This window comes from Armigeres subalbatus, chromosome 3 (assembly GCF_024139115.2).
Source record: "Armigeres subalbatus isolate Guangzhou_Male chromosome 3, GZ_Asu_2, whole genome shotgun sequence".
Taxonomy (NCBI): Eukaryota; Metazoa; Arthropoda; class Insecta; order Diptera; family Culicidae; genus Armigeres; species Armigeres subalbatus.
In genome coordinates this window covers 109,473,869-109,492,148 of record NC_085141.1, presented here as the reverse complement: position 1 = coordinate 109,492,148, position 18,280 = coordinate 109,473,869, and the positions used below count along the sequence as shown (strand labels likewise).

General features: G+C 44.2%; 1 protein-coding gene across 1 annotated transcript in view; it reads right to left on the bottom strand.

Moving 5' to 3' along the window:
• LOC134227687 (organic cation transporter protein) overlaps positions 1-18,280 on the bottom strand; it is a 103,820-nt gene that overhangs the window by 19,220 nt on the left and 66,320 nt on the right. Inside the window, exons 2-4 of the mRNA XM_062709344.1 lie at positions 17,674-18,076; positions 6,172-6,740; positions 5,809-5,983 (exon numbers count right to left, since the gene is read on the bottom strand). Coding sequence (XP_062565328.1) covers positions 5,809-5,983; positions 6,172-6,740; positions 17,674-18,076 — 1,147 coding nt within the window. The remainder of the gene's footprint in view (positions 1-5,808; positions 5,984-6,171; positions 6,741-17,673; positions 18,077-18,280) is intronic.

Below are 18,280 nucleotides of genomic sequence, written 5' to 3'. Positions count from 1 at the left end.
TCCTCCGAATTCCTCCGGAAGTTCCTCCGGGAATTCCTCCGGAAGTTCCTCCGGGAATTCCTCCGGAAGTTCCTCCGAATTCCTCCGGAAGTTCCTCCGAATTCCTCCGGAAGTTCCTCCGGGAATTCCTCCGGAAGTTCCTCCGAATTCCTCCGGAAGTTCCTCCGAATTCCTCCGGAAGTTCCTCCGGGAATTCCTCCGGAAGTTCCTCCGAATTCCTCCGGAAGTTCCTCCGGGAATTCCTCCGGAAGTTCCTCCAGAATTCCTCCGGAAGTTCCTCCGAATTCCTCCGGAAGTTCCTCCGGGAATTCCTCCGGAAGTTCCTCCGAATTCCTCCGGAAGTTCCTCCGGAATTCCTCCGGAAGTTCCTCCGGGAATTCCTCCGAAGTTCCTCCAGGAATTCCTCCGAAGTTCCTCCGGAATTCCTCCGGAAGTTCCTCCGAATTCCTCCGGAAGTTCCTCCGGAATTCCTCCGGAAGTTCCTCCGGGAATTCCTCCGAAGTTCCTCCGAATTCCTCCGGAATTCCTCCGAAGTTCCTCCGGGAATTCCTCCGGAAGTTCCTCCGGGAATTCCTCCGGAAGTTCCTCCGAATTCCTCCGGAAGTTCCTCCGGAATTCCTCCGAAGTTCCTCCGGGAATTCCTCCGGAAGTTCCTCCGGAATTCCTCCGGAAGTTCCTCCAGAATTCCTCCGGAAGTTCCTCCGGAATTCCTCCGGAAGTTCCTCCGAATTCCTCCGGAAGTTCCTCCGGGAATTCCTCCGGAAGTTCCTCCGGAATTCCTCGGAAGTTCCTCCGGGAATTCCTCCGGAAGTTCCTCCGGGAATTCCTCCGGAAGTTCCTCCAGGAATTCCTCCGGAAGTTCCTCCGGAATTCCTCCGAAGTTCCTCCGAAGTTCCTCCGGGAATTCCTCCGGAAGTTCCTCCGGAATTCCTCCGGAAGTTCCTCCGGAATTCCTCCGGAAGTTCCTCCGGGAATTCCTCCGGAAGTTCCTCCGAATTCCTCCGGAAGTTCCTCCGAATTCCTCCGGAAGTTCCTCCGGGAATTCCTCCGAAGTTCCTCCTCCTCCGAAGTTCCTCCGAATTCCTCCGGAAGTTCCTCCGAATTCCTCCGGAAGTTCCTCCAGAATTCCTCCGGAAGTTCCTCCGGGAATTCCTCCGGAAGTTCCTCCGGGAATTCCTCCGGAAGTTCCTCCGGGAATTCCTCCGAAGTTCCTCCGGGAATTCCTCCGGAAGTTCCTCCGAATTCCTCCGAAGTTCCTCCAAATTCCTCCGAAGTTCCTCCGGGAATTCCTCCGGAAGTTCCTCCGGGAATTCCTCCGAAGTTCCTCCGGGAATTCCTCCGGAAGTTCCTCCGGAATTCCTCCGAAGTTCCTCCAGAATTCCTCCGGAAGTTCCTCCGGGAATTCCTCCGGAAGTTCCTCCGGGAATTCCTCCGGAAGTTCCTCCGGGAATTCCTCCGGAAGTTCCTCCGAATTCCTCCGAAGTTCCTCCGAAGTTCCTCCGGGAATTCCTCCGGAAGTTCCTCCGAATTCCTCCGAAGTTCCTCCAGAATTCCTCCGGAAGTTCCTCCGGGAATTCCTCCGGAAGTTCCTCCAAATTCCTCCGGAAGTTCCTCCGGGAATTCCTCCGGAAGTTCCTCCGAATTCCTCCGGAAGTTCCTCCGGGAATTCCTCCGGAAGTTCCTCTGGAATTCCTCCGGAAGTTCCTCCGGAATTCCTCCGGAAGTTCCTCCGAATTCCTCCGGAAGTTCCTCCGGGAATTCCTCCGGAAGTTCCTCCGAATTCCTCCGGAAGTTCCTCCGGGAATTCCTCCGGAAGTTCCTCCGGGAATTCCTCCGGAAGTTCCTCCGGGAATTCCTCCGGAAGTTCCTCCGAATTCCTCCGGAAGTTCCTCCGAATTCCTCCGGAAGTTCCTCCGGGAATTCCTCCGAAGTTCCTCCGAATTCCTCCGGAAGTTCCTCCCGAATTCCTCCGGAAGTTCCTCCGAATTCCTCCGGAAGTTCCTCCGAATTCCTCCGGAAGTTCCTCCGGGAATTCCTCCGGAAGTTCCTCCGGGAATTCCTCCGAAGTTCCTCCGGGAATTCCTCCGGAAGTTCCTCCGGGAATTCCTCCGGAAGTTCCTCCGAATTCCTCCGGAAGTTCCTCCGGAATTCCTCCGGAAGTTCCTCCGGAATTCCTCCGGAAGTTCCTCCGAAATTCCTCCGGAAGTTCCTCCGAATTCCTCCGGAAGTTCCTCCGGGAATTCCTCCGGAAGTTCCTCCGAAATTCCTCCGGAAGTTCCTCCGAATTCCTCCGAAGTTCCTCTGGAATTCCTCCGGAAGTTCCTCCGAATTCCTCCGAAGTTCCTCCGGGAATTCCTCCGGAAGTTCCTCCGGAATTCCTCCGGAAGTTCCTCCGGGAATTCCTCCGGAAGTTCCTCCAAATTCCTCCGGAAGTTCCTCCGAAATTCCTCCGGAAGTTCCTCCGGGAATTCCTCCGGAAGTTCCTCCGGGAATTCCTCCGAAGTTCCTCCGGGAATTCCTCCGGAAGTTCCTCCGGGAATTCCTCCGGAAGTTCCTCCGAATTCCTCCGAAGTTCCTCCAGAATTCCTCCGGAAGTTCCTCCGGGAATTCCTCCGGAAGTTCCTCCGAATTCCTCCGGAAGTTCCTCCAAATTCCTCCGAAGTTCCTCCGAATTCCTCCGAAGTTCCTCCGGGAATTCCTCCGGAAGTTCCTCCGGGAATTCCTCCGAAGTTCCTCCGGAATTCCTCCGGAAGTTCCTCCGGGAATTCCTCCGAAGTTCCTCCGGGAATTCCTCCGGAAGTTCCTCCAGAATTCCTCCGGAAGTTCCTCCGAATTCCTCCGGAAGTTCCTCCGAATTCCTCCGGAAGTTCCTCCGGAATTCCTCCGAATTCCTCCGGAAGTTCCTCCGGGAATTCCTCCGGAAGTTCCTCCGAATTCCTCCGGAAGTTCCTCCGGAATTCCTCCGGAAGTTCCTCCGAATTCCTCCGGAAGTTCCTCCGGGAATTCCTCCGGAAGTTCCTCCGAATTCCTCCGAAGTTCCTCCGGGAATTCCTCCGAAGTTCCTCCGGGAATTCCTCCGAAGTTCCTCCGAATTCCTCCGGAAGTTCCTCCGAATTCCTCCGGAAGTTCCTCCGGGAATTCCTCCGGAAGTTCCTCCGAATTCCTCCGGAAGTTCCTCCGAATTCCTCCGGAAGTTCCTCCGAATTCCTCCGGAAGTTCCTCCGGGAATTCCTCCGGAAGTTCCTCCGGGAATTCCTCCGAAGTTCCTCCGAAGTTCCTCCAGGAATTCCTCCGGAAGTTCCTCCGAATTCCTCCGAAGTTCCTCCGAATTCCTCCGGAAGTTCCTCCGGGAATTCCTCCGGAAGTTCCTCCGAATTCCTCCGAAGTTCCTCCGAATTCCTCCGGAAGTTCCTCAGGAATTCCTCCGAAGTTCCTCCGAATTCCTCCGAAGTTCCTCCGGGAATTCCTCCGGAAGTTCCTCCGGGAATTCCTCCGAAGTTCCTCCGAATTCCTCCGGAAGTTCCTCCGGGAATTCCTCCGGAAGTTCCTCCGAATTCCTCCGGAAGTTCCTCCGAATTCCTCCGAAGTTCCTCCGAATTCCTCCGGAAGTTCCTCCGGGAATTCCTCCGGAAGTTCCTCCGAATTCCTCCGAAGTTCCTCCGGGAATTCCTCCGGAAGTTCCTCCGAATTCCTCCGAAGTTCCTCCAAATTCCTCCGGAAGTTCCTCCGAATTCCTCCGAAGTTCCTCCGGGAATTCCTCCGGAAGTTCCTCCGGAATTCCTCCGGAAGTTCCTCCGAATTCCTCCGAAGTTCCTCCGAATTCCTCCGGAAGTTCCTCCAATTCCTCCGGAAGTTCCTCCGAATTCCTCCGGAAGTTCCTCCAAATTCCTCCGAAGTTCCTCCGGGAATTCCTCCGGAAGTTCCTCCGAATTCCTCCGAAGTTCCTCCGGGAATTCCTCCGGAAGTTCCTCCGGGAATTCCTCCGAAGTTCCTCCGAATTCCTCCGGAAGTTCCTCCGGGAATTCCTCCGGAAGTTCCTCCGATTCCTCCGGAAGTTCCTCCGGGAATTCCTCCGAAGTTCCTCCAATTCCTCCGAAGTTCCTCCGGGAATTCCTCCGAAGTTCCTCCGAATTCCTCCGGAAGTTCCTCCGGGAATTCCTCCGAAGTTCCTCCGAATTCCTCCGAAGTTCCTCCAATTCCTCCGAAGTTCCTCCCAATTCCTCCGAAGTTCCTCCGAATTCCTCCGAAGTTCCTCCGAATTCCTCCGGAAGTTCCTCCGAATTCCTCCGAAGTTCCTCCGGGAATTCCTCCGGAAGTTCCTCCGGGAATTCCTCCGAAGTTCCTCCGAATTCCTCCGGAAGTTCCTCCGAATTCCTCCGAAGTTCCTCCAGGAATTCCTTCGGAAGTTCCTCCAGAAATTCTCCCGCAAGTTCCTCCAGGAATTCCTTCTGAAGTTCCTCCGGGAATTCTCCCGGAAGCTCCTCCGAGAATTCATCCAGAAGTTCCTACGGGAATTCCTCCAGAAGTTTCTCCTAGAATTCCTCCGGAAATTCCTCCAGAAGTTCCTCCGGGAATTCCTCCGGAAGTCCCTCTGGGAATTCCTCCGGAAGTTCCTCCGCGAATTCCTCCGGAAGTTCCTCCGCGAATTCCTCCGGAAGTTCCTCCGGGAATTCTTTCGGAATTTCCTCCGGGAATTCTTTCGGAATTTCCTCCGGGAATTCCTCCGGAAGTTCCTCCGGGAATTCCTCCGGGAATTTCTCCGGAAGTTCCACCGCCCGATTTGGTAGACCATAGATCGTAAATTTTGCTCATGGTCTCTAAGGGCCTGTATGGACACCATGTGTTGCTTTTGGCTTGGTATCGAGTCTAGTTGACTTGGTAGACCAATTTATCTGAACTCCAGAATGATTTGGAGACCTGGAGACCTGAACATCTGGTTTAGACATATCCAAATCGTGAATCACGAATAGGGGCTTGAAGGGCATGGGTTGCTATTGACTTTGTATTGAGCACAGTTGACATGGTAGATCAATTCAATACCAAATTTTCAAAACTACTTATCTGCTTTTGTAAACAAAGATTCAAACGTCAATTTGTCGAATCTGATAGCAATTCCACGCAAACCAACACCATCAATACGAAGGTGAAGACGAATTTATTGGTTTGCTTGGGAATGCTAGAGGCGGGTAAGTCGTTTTGAAAATTTAATATTGAATTGTTCTTAACTCAAGAATGATTTGGAGAGCTTAAAACATCCGGTTTGGACATATCCAAATCGTAGATCATGTGCATGGCCTCTAAGGGCCTGTATGGACACGGTGGGATGCTATTGGATTTATATCGACCCCAGTTGACTTGGTAGACCAATTGGTTCGAAGTCCAGAATGATTTGGAGAACTAAGAACATCTGGTTGGGACATATCTAGATCGTAAATTAGGCGCATGGTCTAATAAGAGGGCTGTAAGTCAACGAGCAATGATTTGTTAGTCTGATATTTATTTCACTAAAACGACAACCTTATCGTATCAGAACGTCGGAGCACGATCATCTCAATTCTCGAGTGAGCACAAAGCGGTGAAGTTCATGCAAAATAATTTCGATATCATTGAGCCTGAGCCATTTCCACAACAGTTTTTGTATTACATAGGACATGTACACCAATAAAAAAATCGTTTCGTTAAAATATCCTTTCATACGATGGTCCTCCGATTGCTTGACGCAAAATGTTCAAATTTTTTCGACACGCCCTATATACATGTATCTACTAATTCATCTTCAAAGGAATTAAGACAGAGAAATCGACTCACCTACCATCGCCAGCGTGATAATCACCCAAAGGTTCCCGTCCGGAATGAAATTCATCAAGATGCACGACAAGCCAGCGACGACCATGTAGATGAATAAATTAACACGTAATCCGAGCTTCAGCACGACCACTATGCTGAGGCAGATTGCAATCGATTCGACGCTACCGGCGAGGACCTGTGTTCGTGGATGCGGAAAGAGAAGATAACAGAGATGTGGCCAAAGTTTTGCTCGCCTCGCTTGCTGGAAAAGTTATCACTCATGCACCGAATGTGATTAGTTTCGATAATCACAATTAATTAGTTTTGGATTAGGCGAGGTGCTAATAGGATTTCTCATTCTATTAATTATATCATCATACTCACTGTGTTGAGGTAGATGTCACCGCCAAGATTGCTCAGGTGCAGTGTAATTCCGAAGTAGATCAGCACGATGCCGAACCAAACAATCAGCATGAGGAGCGTTGTTCGCAGAAATTTCATCCGAAATAGGTCAAAGACGGATACCACGTCGCCAGAAGTTTCTGTTTCGGAAACTTGGAGAGTTTTCTCGTACCCCTGAGGAAGCTTGAAGCCATTGACTCGGGCTGCCTGATCAATGATCGCTTTCAGTTCTTCGATCCTGCCTTTGGCCAGCAACCACCGAGGAGACTCTGGGCACCAGTACCACACCAGAAGCAGGCATGCTCCGGGGGCTGTAATGACGAACTGCATCAGTCTCCACTCGCGGGTGAAGAAGGCAATGGCGGCTGCTATCACGTAGGAAATGGCCACCGGAAGGATGTTGAGGATACCGATGATTGTCCGGTACTTTCCGCTGACGAGTTCGACCACCAGCACGAAGCTGACGACGGCTACCGACATGGAAGCGAAACCGATAATGACGCGAATGGCCATATAGAGCTCAAGCGATGTGACGAATCCGAGCAGGAATCCTGTGGAAGAGGATGATAATTAATTAGATGTTGGTGAATACTATTAAACGGCATTATATTTGCCCAAACAAAATAAAATTAGATTGACATCCAGTTTCATTGCAATTGAGTTAACGAAGCTTCGACCTGTATTTTGAGTTTTACAGACTTTTGAATATTGATACTTCGTACAGCTAAAGTAGGTATTTTGATACAAGTTCGTTATCGATACAAAGCCAATTATCATTTGCAATATGGTTGACGGCAAGTTATAAAAATCGAAAAAATACATATGGTTTAAATATCAGTCATTTTTGGGGAATATCTATTAAAACTCATTAGCATATTGTTCATTGCACCCAATGAAGAGTGTGGAAACTTTTGTGAATGTTGTGCATCATCAGCAAATAGTTGGGTTATTCACGTCGCACATCAACTACTGAATTACATCCATTTTGATGCATCAGGGAATCACATTGAGCGGGAACACAATTGCAGGTATAAGCCTATATGGGAACCAGGGCTAAACTACTCATCTTGAGATAAGTGAGATAACACTCGGGTCACTCCAAGCATGTGCAAAAATAATGTGCGAGTCTGTTACTTCTAGCATTCCTACCGCACATATCGCACATCTCCGAAATCAAAGTTTAAGTGACAGTAAATTGGTTTGATAAACCACAACCCGGGGTAATTCAATTTGACTGGGAGAGATGACGATGTCGGCAGGCGGATATATGACGGAGTGCTGTTTAGGAAAATTTCAGTTCGGAGACATGTAGTCTGTCGTGCAAAACTAGTAACAATCTTGATACGGGGAAAGATGAGCACTAGAAGATAGCGCCGTGTATCAGCATTACTGCGAACAATCTATCTAGCATCTACGTAATGGCTTGTAGACGGGAGTCGTGACATCGAGTTTGACGGAAAAAGCGATGTCAGAGAAATTGCAGTAAAATTGAATGCAATTAGCCGTTTAACATTTACTGCAACGTGAGATCTGATGCGGCGGATCTTCTGTTGTTTGTTTCATGTTACGGATGTACGAAGGAAATGTCTAGCATTTTTTTCTAATTGTTCAATGAGTAAATTTGATCACCTTTGTGTTCTACACAAAAGACAAATGGGAATTTGTGTTAATAAAATTTTACGAATCGAATAAAAATTCACGTTCTGACTTCACGAATGAAGTATTAGCTATCAGCTGAAAACTTTTTAGGTCTTAACGTTAGCCAAATTTGTCCCAGTCAATGATATTCTGATCCAGATACTAATGACGGCTTAGCCTTCATACAGATATAAAAGAAATCGGATGTAAATTAACGTTGGCAAAGGTTAATGAGTTTTTTTTCAGGTCGGGTGACATTCATCTGTAATTGATAAGTTTAATTTTGAGTGAAATGTAGTGTTCATTATCCATTGCTTTCAAAATGTGAGAATTGCTGTTTTCTCATATGTCTACTACTAGAGAGATTAGCAATACTATTTCGGGTCAAAACTGGGTTTTAGCAATTAAAGTAGTCAGAGGGCTGAAACAAGGATCGTATGATTTGCTCTATCACTCACCAAATGCGAATGATAACAAGTTTTTAGATTTTTTAGAACAAAATTGGATTGAAAACGTTTTAGATGAAAACCAGGTGAACTTGATTGCGGGAGACTTCAATATAAATTGGGAGAACCCAAGAGACAGTGATGGCTTGCGCAAGGTTGCAGATTGCTATGATTTAGACCAAAAGGTAAAAGAAAAAACAAGGCGTACCAGAATATCGCAAACAATAATAGATTTAGTTTTTTGTAATGTTAATCAAATTGAAGTGCCGATTGTAAATGATCACAAAATATCTGATCATGAAACATAGGAAATCAATTTTAAAGAAATCGACGACATAGTAGAGGATGTTTTGATAATAAAGTGCTGGAAACAATATTCTAAAGAAGCTTTTGTTGCTCTCCTGAGAAACATATTACTGAATGATAGTGTTAGACTTTTGGATGAGAAAGCAGATATTTTATCTACGATTCTGAAGGAAAGTGTTAATCAACTAGTGGTAAGAAAAATAAAATGCAGGTCGCGGAAAAAGTGGTATACATTAGAATTAAAAAATCTCCAACGGTCTAGAGATGATGCATATAGAAAGGCAAGTTCCAGTTGGGATGAAGCCGATTGGCATCATTATAAAGTTTTAAGAAATGAATACTCCTATTCTATTAGAAATGCAAAAGCGGAATACACTCAGAATGAAATAGACCAAAATAGAGGTAACAGTAAACAATTGTGGAAAGTTTTAAAGGAGTTATGGAACAATAAAGAGAAATCGGCAAACTGTATAAGTTTTAATGGGAAGAACACAGAAAGCAACCAGGAAATTAGTGAGAATTTTAACTCGTACTTTTTAGATAGTATTCAAGAGATTCATAACAGTATAGATGATGTTGCTGCTACATTTAATGATGATAATAGACAAAGTTTTGAACATTGGGGTAAGTTTAGCAAAATAACTTTAGAAAAACTGAAAAAGTCAATTGATAGAATAGATAGTTCGTCAGGTATTGACAACGTAAATTTACAAGTGCTGAAAGACTCATTAGAAGTTACAGGTGAACTAATGTTAGACATTATCAATCAATCTCTAAGAACTGGTGTTTTCCCAAGCGAATGGAAACAATCAGTTGTTGTAGCGATTCCAAAAAAGCCTAGGACAACAAAGGCAGAAGAATATAGACCGGTTAATATGTTGCCCATTTATGAGAAAGTATTAGAAACCATTGTAAAAGATCAACTATAAGATCAACAAATGAAGAAATTTTAATAGAAGAACAGTCTGGTATTAGACAGGCACACTCTTGCGAGTCGGCCCTGAATCTAATGCTGTACAAATGGAAAAGAATGATAGAAGAAAAGAGGACGATTGTGGTACTGTTTTTAGATCTCAACGAACATTCGAGACAGTTTCTCACTCTATTATGCTAAAAATTTTGTGGGAATATGGTATTGGAGGAAAAGTCCTCAGCTGGTTTGAGACGTATCTGAAAAGTCGTACACAAGTTTGTAAATTCAATGATGCTGTTTCTGGGCCTAAACCAGTGCCGTTAGGAGTACCACAGGGCAGTGTTTTAGGGCCGTTACTTTTTATTTTGTATATAGATGACTTGAGGAAGGCTGTCAAAAATTGTGATATTAATCTATTTGCGGATGATACTGTACTATTTATTGGTGAAAAGGACCCATATTTGGCAAGCAGAAAAATCAAATGTGCTATTGCTACTTTAACTAAAAGGCTAAAATTTGAAAATTTGGAATTGAATATTCAAAAAACTAAGTTGATGATAATTACCAACAAGAAGCAAATTGACTATGAAGACATGAAAGTTGAGATCGATGGATTTGAAATCGAGAAAGTTGATGAGTTTAAGTATTTAGAAGTTCATATTGACCATAAATTGACATTTAAGGAGCATATAGATAATGTAGTCAAAAAAGTTGCATAGAAATACGGAATGCTAGTACGATTGAGAAAACAGTTCACTTTTTGGAGTAAAATATTTTTATATAAATCTCTAGTTGCACCACACATGGATTATTGTTTATCGGTTTTGTTCCTTGCTAGTGACACTCATTTAAAAAGATTACAGAAACTGCAAAATAAATTTATGAGGTTTATTTTGAATTGTAACAAATACACTCCTATTCAAGTGATGTTAGACACATTACAATGGCAGTCTGTGAAACAAAGAATTACTTTCAATGTGCTTTTGTTAATATTTAAATTGACAAACAACATGACACCGGAATACTTAACCCATATTATTGTAAGAGGTAGAAATGTACACCGACACACAACAAGACAGGCTGACGATTTGCTGACATTCACAATGACCACCAATCAAAAATTAATTTATTACAACGGAATACGACTTTTTAATCAGTTACCTTCAGACGTGAACAATGCAAGATCCGTAATGGAATTTAAAAGAAAATGTACTGTGTTTGTCAGAAATATGTATAGATTAAGTTAAACATTGTATGAATTGTATTATAAATTATCTGATGATAAATAAATGAATTACTACTGCTACTTTTCAGACATGAAAATTCTCAAATAAAAATTAAATCACAATCTTTTGCAAATAATTCGACTATATTGTTTGGAGGATTTTTCAAAGATGTCGTCAATGCACTATGGTCCATGATACAGATTTACGCGAAAAGATGCATTTTACGCCAAAACTATATTATTTTTTAGAAAAAAATTTTCTTCTACAAAATTGTTCGGAATTTTATTTACTAGGATTTAGGGGGTCCCGCAAAAAACAATATTTTTGTTATGCTTGTTTTATTGTTTATGTCACGAATGTCACCTTTTGAAGACTTTTGGGGGTTTTCAAAACGCGTGTTTTACTATAAGATTAAAATATTTTAGTTGACTAGTTAAAGTGGAAAATATAAAACTAACAATTTCTCGAGATGATGTGAGTACTACCTAACCTGTGATTGTTGCCTGCGTAAAAGGTCCACATCCAACTGCCGCCAATGAATGCTGACCAGATGGGTGATGTCAAAGGACCTGACGACAATTTCAAAGTTTAAATTAAGAACTATCTAGTAGTTGATGATGCACTGATTTTCCATGTTATTCTTTCAATCTAGCATGTAGTGGGAATCTATAATCTGTATAGCTTCTGGAATGAAGGTAGGGTAAATGTTCCCATATCTTTTCAAACGGGATTGAAACGTCGATTTGACGAATCTGATAAGTGAAGGATTCTGCTATGTGTTGGTGGTGTTGGTTCGTGTGGAATTGCTATCAGATTCGTCGATTCGACGTTTTAATCTTTGTTTGCAAAAGCAGATGGATCGTTTTGAAAATATGGTATTGTTTTGATATGTTGATTAAAAATGTGCCGTTTCTACTTGTTTGTGCATCATGTCTATAGAGCAAAACACTAAATCTTCTTATACTACCGAGTAAGATGTTCAATCCATTATCGTTAAGCGGTAGATTAAAATGGACCACTACGATGGGTCGAAATTGACGTTTAGAATCTCGTCTTATACCTAGATTTAATAAAAAAAAACTACGCGCAGCAGCTGGAAGTGGCACTCCCAACGGGAGAGCAGCTAGTCGCAGCGTCTCTAGAAGATGGCTGGAGAGATATTCGATCCGCCATTGGAAGTACCGCAACCACTGCACTAGGCACGGTGGCACCCGATCAGAGAAACGACTGGTTGACGGCGAATGTGAGCAGTTAGTTGAGGAGAAGAATGCAGCATGGGCGAGATCGCTGCAACACCGCACGAGGGCGAACTAGGCACGATACAAACGGGCGCGGAACAGACAAAACTCGATTTTTCGGAGGAAAAAGCGCCAGCAGGAAGATCGAGACCGTGAAGAGACGGAGGAACTGTACCGCGCTAATAAGGCACGAAAGTTGGAAGAGAAGTTGAACCGTTCACGTAAGGGCCACGTGCCACAGCCTGATATGTGTAAGGACATAAACGGGAACCTTCTTACAAACGAACGTGAGGTGATCCAAAGGTGGCGGTAGCACTACGAAGAGCACCTGAATGGCGATATGGCAGACAACGGTGGCGGTATGGTAATGAACCCAGCAGCACGCGCGCAGGACATGCGACTTCCGGCTCCGAATCTCCAGGAAATCCAGGAGGAGATCGGCCGGCTGAAAAACAACAAAGCCCCTGGAGTTGACCAACTCCCTGGAGAGCTGTTTAAGCACTGTGGTGAGGCACTGGATGGAAGGTGTCGTGTGTCCCATCTACAAAAAGGGCGATAAACTGGATTGTAGCAACTACCGCGCAATCACATTGCTGAACGCCGCCTACAAGGTATTCTCCCGAATTGTATGCCGCCGACTAACACCAATTGCAAGAGAGTTCGTGGGGCAGTACCAAGCGGGATTTATGGGTGAACGCTCTACCACGGACTAGGTGTTCGCCGTACGTCAGGTATTGCAGAAATGCCAACGAATACAACTTGCCTACACATCATCTATTCATCGACTTCAAAGCCGCATATGATACAATCGATCGGGACCAGCTATGGCAGCCAATCCATGACAACGGATTTCCGGATAGACTGATACGGTTGATCAAGGCGACAATGGATCGGAAGATGTGCGTAGTTCCAGTTTCAGGGGCATTCTCAAGTCCCTTCGAAACGCGCAGAGGGTTACGGCAAGGTGATGGTCTTTCGTGTCTGCTATTCAACATCGCTTTGGAAGGAGTAATACGAAGGGCAGGGATTGACACGAGTGGTTCGATTTTCACGAAGTCCGTCCAGTTATTTGGTTTCGCCGACGACATTGATATCATGGCACGTAACCCGAGCAAAAATGAATAACTAATTGATAACAAATTCTATTATCCGGTTATCGAACATATTGATAACTGAACTTGTTATCGTTTTGGCTGAATTAACAGCCAACATAACAAAAATGATACCAGAATTTTGTTCCTGAAATAACTACCTGAAAACAAATTAGGTTATCACTGATAACAAATTGATAACATATTTTGTTATACATGTTATTTACTCAAATAACTAACTTAGTTATTATTTAGTTATCAGTCCTCACTGCTTTATCGACCAAAATAGTTAAATCTTCTTTACCGACTTCGTTACGCATTGAAAAAAATGTTGGCATTCACTGGGATTCGAACTCGGATCGAGTGATTGTATGGCGTCGTCTCTAGGCACTCACCCAATTACGGTCTCTTGAGGAGCAGGAGAGAAGAGCACTACGCTTTCTAGGATCTTGCATTTACAGAAGACTATTTATAATCAAATCATGATGTCATGACCATTTATGTAAATAACAGTCGGCTGGACAGAGTGCAAAGCAGAATAACTTATTAATAACAAACTTAATTATCCAGTAATATTGATAACTAGAATTGTTATCATTCTGGTTGAACTACAAGTCAACATAACGAAAATGATAACCGAAACGAATTTAATTCAAAATAGCGAATCGGCAATCAATTAGAACAAGTACGGTTCATCGTCATTTTGTTGAATACATTTTGTTTTCATTTGTGACCAATTAAATAATAGGCTTAGGTTAGTTTTCCTCTCTTATATTATCAATCTTTAGGTTGCTAGCAGCGCAATGCTGTAAATCGATTTCAACTATAGCTTTTATTCAAACTAAACCACAACCTTGCATTTCACAGTGAAATGTTTCATGTTTTTATATGCATATATAAACATAAACACTGCTGATACCAGGAAGAATCAATCCGTCTAAAAATGTTGCTATTCGGTGGATCCATGGCCGGACAGTTTTCGGGGGGCCCTAAATGTACGAAAAAGGTAGATTAGAATTTAGATTTAGGAATTAGGATTCGTATGAAAATTTCGTATGATCGTAAGATCAAGGCGAATAAGTGTACAAAGTGGAGGCCATATACGTGCACTTTGTATGCAGTCAAATAGAGGAATGCGCCTATATCGCCTCCACCTTGTACACTTATTCACTAGCATATGCATCACTTTAATAAAGACCAAAAAAAAAAAAAAAAAAACTAGCATATGCGACTTTGTGTTGGCTGGGTGGGCTACTGTGATGGCCCATTCAAATACCGTCCAAAGGATTTTCTATTTCACATCTCGATATTACCTATATTCGGTCGACTGTCCCTTTCAACATCGACTATTGAAGGCTTGACTGCAGATGATCTTGCTCGTTTACGTTCAAACCAAGGTAAACTGTCAATAGTTGAGCAATTAGTCTTTGATTGAGCACATTGCTATTTCGACTAAAGTGCGAGCATGATTGTTTTCGCCACAACACACCAGATCGTTGCAATTTCTTGATTATCCGACACTTCCAGTTAAATTTTCCGCTTCCCCATATAAATAAGCACTGTGGATCCCAAGACGAATTATATTGCGGTTAGTCAAGATTAGCCACCGTTCCTGAATGAGCACATGCCCTTAATTGGCCCAATTGGATTATATGTTCCAGGAGCTGCAACGCCATTTCAAGTACTTATTAAACTACAACGCTTGGTTCTCAGATACATATTTCATTATTCTACGATACCTGAAATGAAAGTAAAGTTAATAAGCATATTATAAAATAAATAGGAAAATTTCAACTGTTGTCCTTTGTTGACAGAGAAATGAACAAATCAGTAGATATCGTTAGTAACGAGGAAAGTCACCGTCTGCTTAGACGGAAATTTCAGTTCAGTGCTTGGAAACAGCTCTTGTCACACTATTCATAGCATAGGCCGGGTACATTTAGCATAAGTTAGTATTGTGCCTTGCAACAAAATGACACCACGTGGCGGTCAAATTTTCAAAATTATCAAAGCAGCTTTTTTGCTACAGGTATGATTTTCTTGGGCGACTATCTGGCGTTTATTTTTGGTTGCGTCGAAAAATAAGCGGATGAGTAGTTTTTTTATGCGGTGTACAATATGTTTGAAAGAATAGAATGCTTAGCCCGATATGTGAACGACGCGAAATTTAGAAGAAAATACCAAATTTGTATTGATAATAAATTTTGTTATTATTCAGTTATCAGTTAATCACATGATTGATAACTAAATATCAAGATGATAATAAAGATAACTAATCGTGTTATCAGTTTGATATCATTTCAGTTATCTGCCTTTGCTCGGGAACTTTGAGAGGATGGAGGAAGCCTACATCAGACTGAAAAGCGAAGCTAAACGGATTGGATTAGTCATCAACACGTCGAAGACGAAGTACATGATAGGAAGAGGCTCAAGAGAGATCAATGTAAGCCACCCACAACGAGCTTCTATCGGTGGTGACGAAATCGAGGTGGTTGAAGAATTCGTGTACTTGGGTGACCGCCGATAACGATACCAGCAGAGAATTTCGGAGACGCATCATGGCAGGAAATCGTACGTACTTTGGACTCCACAAAACGCTCCGATCGAATGAAGTTCGCCGCCGTACCAAACTGACAATCTACAAAACTCTCATTAGACCGGTAGTTCTCCACGGACACGAGACCTGGACGATGCTCGTGGAGGACCAACGCCCACTGGGAGTTTTCGAAAGGAAAGTGCTGCGTACAATCTATGGTGGGATGCAGATGGCGGACGGTACGTGCAGGAGGCGAATGAACCACGAGTTGCATCAGCTGTTGAGAGAACCATTCATCGTTCACACCGCGAAAATCGGAAGACTGCGGTGGGCCGGGCACGTAGCCAGAATGTCGGACAGTAATCCGGTGAAAATGGTTCTCGACAACGATCCGACGGGAACAAGAAGGCGAGGTACACAACGGGCAAGGTGGATCGATCAGGTGGAGAACGATTTGCGGACTAATTGCGGCTTAGCCTTACAGAAATAAAAGAAGTCGGTTGAAAATGCGGACGATATCGATATTATTGGGATTGATCGCCGTGCCATGGAGGCTTTTGCGCCTTTTAAGCGGGGGACAGCGAGGGTTGGACTCACGACCAATACCAGCAAAACGAATTACATGGTCGCTGGCAATCAACGTGGGTTCATTAATGGTGGTGGTAGTGAAATGGTGATGGATGGTGAAAAATTTGAAGTTGTAGAAGAATTTGTGTATCTTGGAACATTAGTGACGTGCGATAATGATGCTACCCGCGAGGTGAAAAGGCGTATTGCAGCTGCAAATAGGGCTTATTACGGACTTCGTAAAAAGCTTAAGTCCCGTAGTCTGAAAACGAAGATAAAATTCGCGCTGTATACTACTCTGATTCTTCCGTTGGCTTTATACGGCCATGAAACATGGACGTAAAAGGAAGCTTATCGGAGAGCTTTCGGAGTGTTTGAGCGTAAGGTGCTGCGGACAACACTCGGCGGTAAACAGGAAAACGGTATCTGTCGGAGTCGCATGAATCACGAGTCTTCTTTTTCTTATTGGCATCACATCCTCACACTGGGACAGAGCCGCCTCGCAGCTTAGTGTTCATTAAGCACTTCTACAGTTATTAACTGCGAGGTTTCTATGCCAAGTTACCATTTTTGCATTCGTATATCATGAGGCTATCACTGAGACTTTTATACCCAGGGAAGTCGAGACAATTTCCAATCTGAAAATTGCCTAGACCGGCACCGGGAATCGAACCCGGACCCTTGTTGTACCAGGTGTATAAAGGGGTGGATATTATTAACCTTATACAACACGGCAGACTACGGTGGGCTGGACACGTTGTTCCTATGCCGGAAGAACTTCAAGTGAAGATAATATTTAGTAGAAAACCCGGAAGAGTTCGCAGGCTTCGAGGAAAGCCGCGTACACGATGGCTTTTTGCAGTTGAAGAGAACCTGAGGGCGCTCAATGTTCAGGGCGGATGGAAGCGATTGGCCCAGAATCGAGTCCAGTGGAGACGGATACTCCATTCGGCGCAGGTTCATCGAAGAGCTGTAGCCCATCAAGTATCAAGTGAGTAATTTTCTATTTTTATTTTCAGTAACGTTGAAACAAATTCTTCCGGTTCTACAAATTGAATTTACTTTGGGCCGAGCCGAGCTGTCAAAAAATGCAACAAGTTTTTAAGCTAGTCTAAAAAGACTTCAGTCTTACAATATATTGTTCTTAGTTGATAGAAACAATGCCACAGTCCACGGCATCTATTTTATCGTAGTAATTAATCTTGAAATTATTGCTAAACAAAATCACTTTAGTTATCACCAACATGCATGTAGGACTTGAAATCGTTGTTAACATTCCAAACATGCTTCCACAATTGAGGTATTCATACTGCCCTACAAATCGCTATCACTGTCACCTTGAGTGTAGAACGCTTCTAGCATGTACTTTATTAGCCACAGCGCTGTCAACCTTCAGTTCGTGATATTAATACCTATATCGTTCCGTCAGCTCCGTGTGTGATGAAAATCTACTCGATCATAACGGAGCAATTTGTCAAAATACTACTCGCCGACTCTCATTACCCCATAGCATCATAACTTACCGGTAACGGCTTGAATCAGCGCAAAGCACATCAGCGTGTGTCGCCGACCGAATTGATCCGAGATCCATCCACTGCCAACAGCGCCTAACGCCGCACCCGCCAGAAAACACATCTCCACGATGCTCATCATTTGCGCCCGGTCGCACACCAGCCCAAATTCGGTGATCACTGTTTGGCCGAAAATGCGCGAATCGAACTCGTACCCCCGGCAGCTGACCTGCTCCAGCGAGGATACGTTCACCGATGCGAAGTAATCGGTGAAGTTATGCACGCTCAGCTGTTGGTAGGGTGCGTTCACGTGCGAACATTGACCCCCGTTGGGCTGCGTTAGGTTGCGCCACAGCTCCAGCGGTATAGAGCGAAGGTGCGCGGGACGGGCACACCAGAAGTCGCGGTTTGCGGCCTACGGGAGAGGAATAGAGAAAAAAAGTACGCGGGAATTAATCACATGTGGGAAACGAGATTGAATATAATGAGCGGCTATTAGGCGGGGGATAAACGGAGATTGCGATCGATTCTCTCTCGGTGACGGTGCACAGTGGCTGACTTTTTGAACGAACGCCGAATAAAAGCGGGAACTCTTGTGCCACAACGTATTCCAGGATTT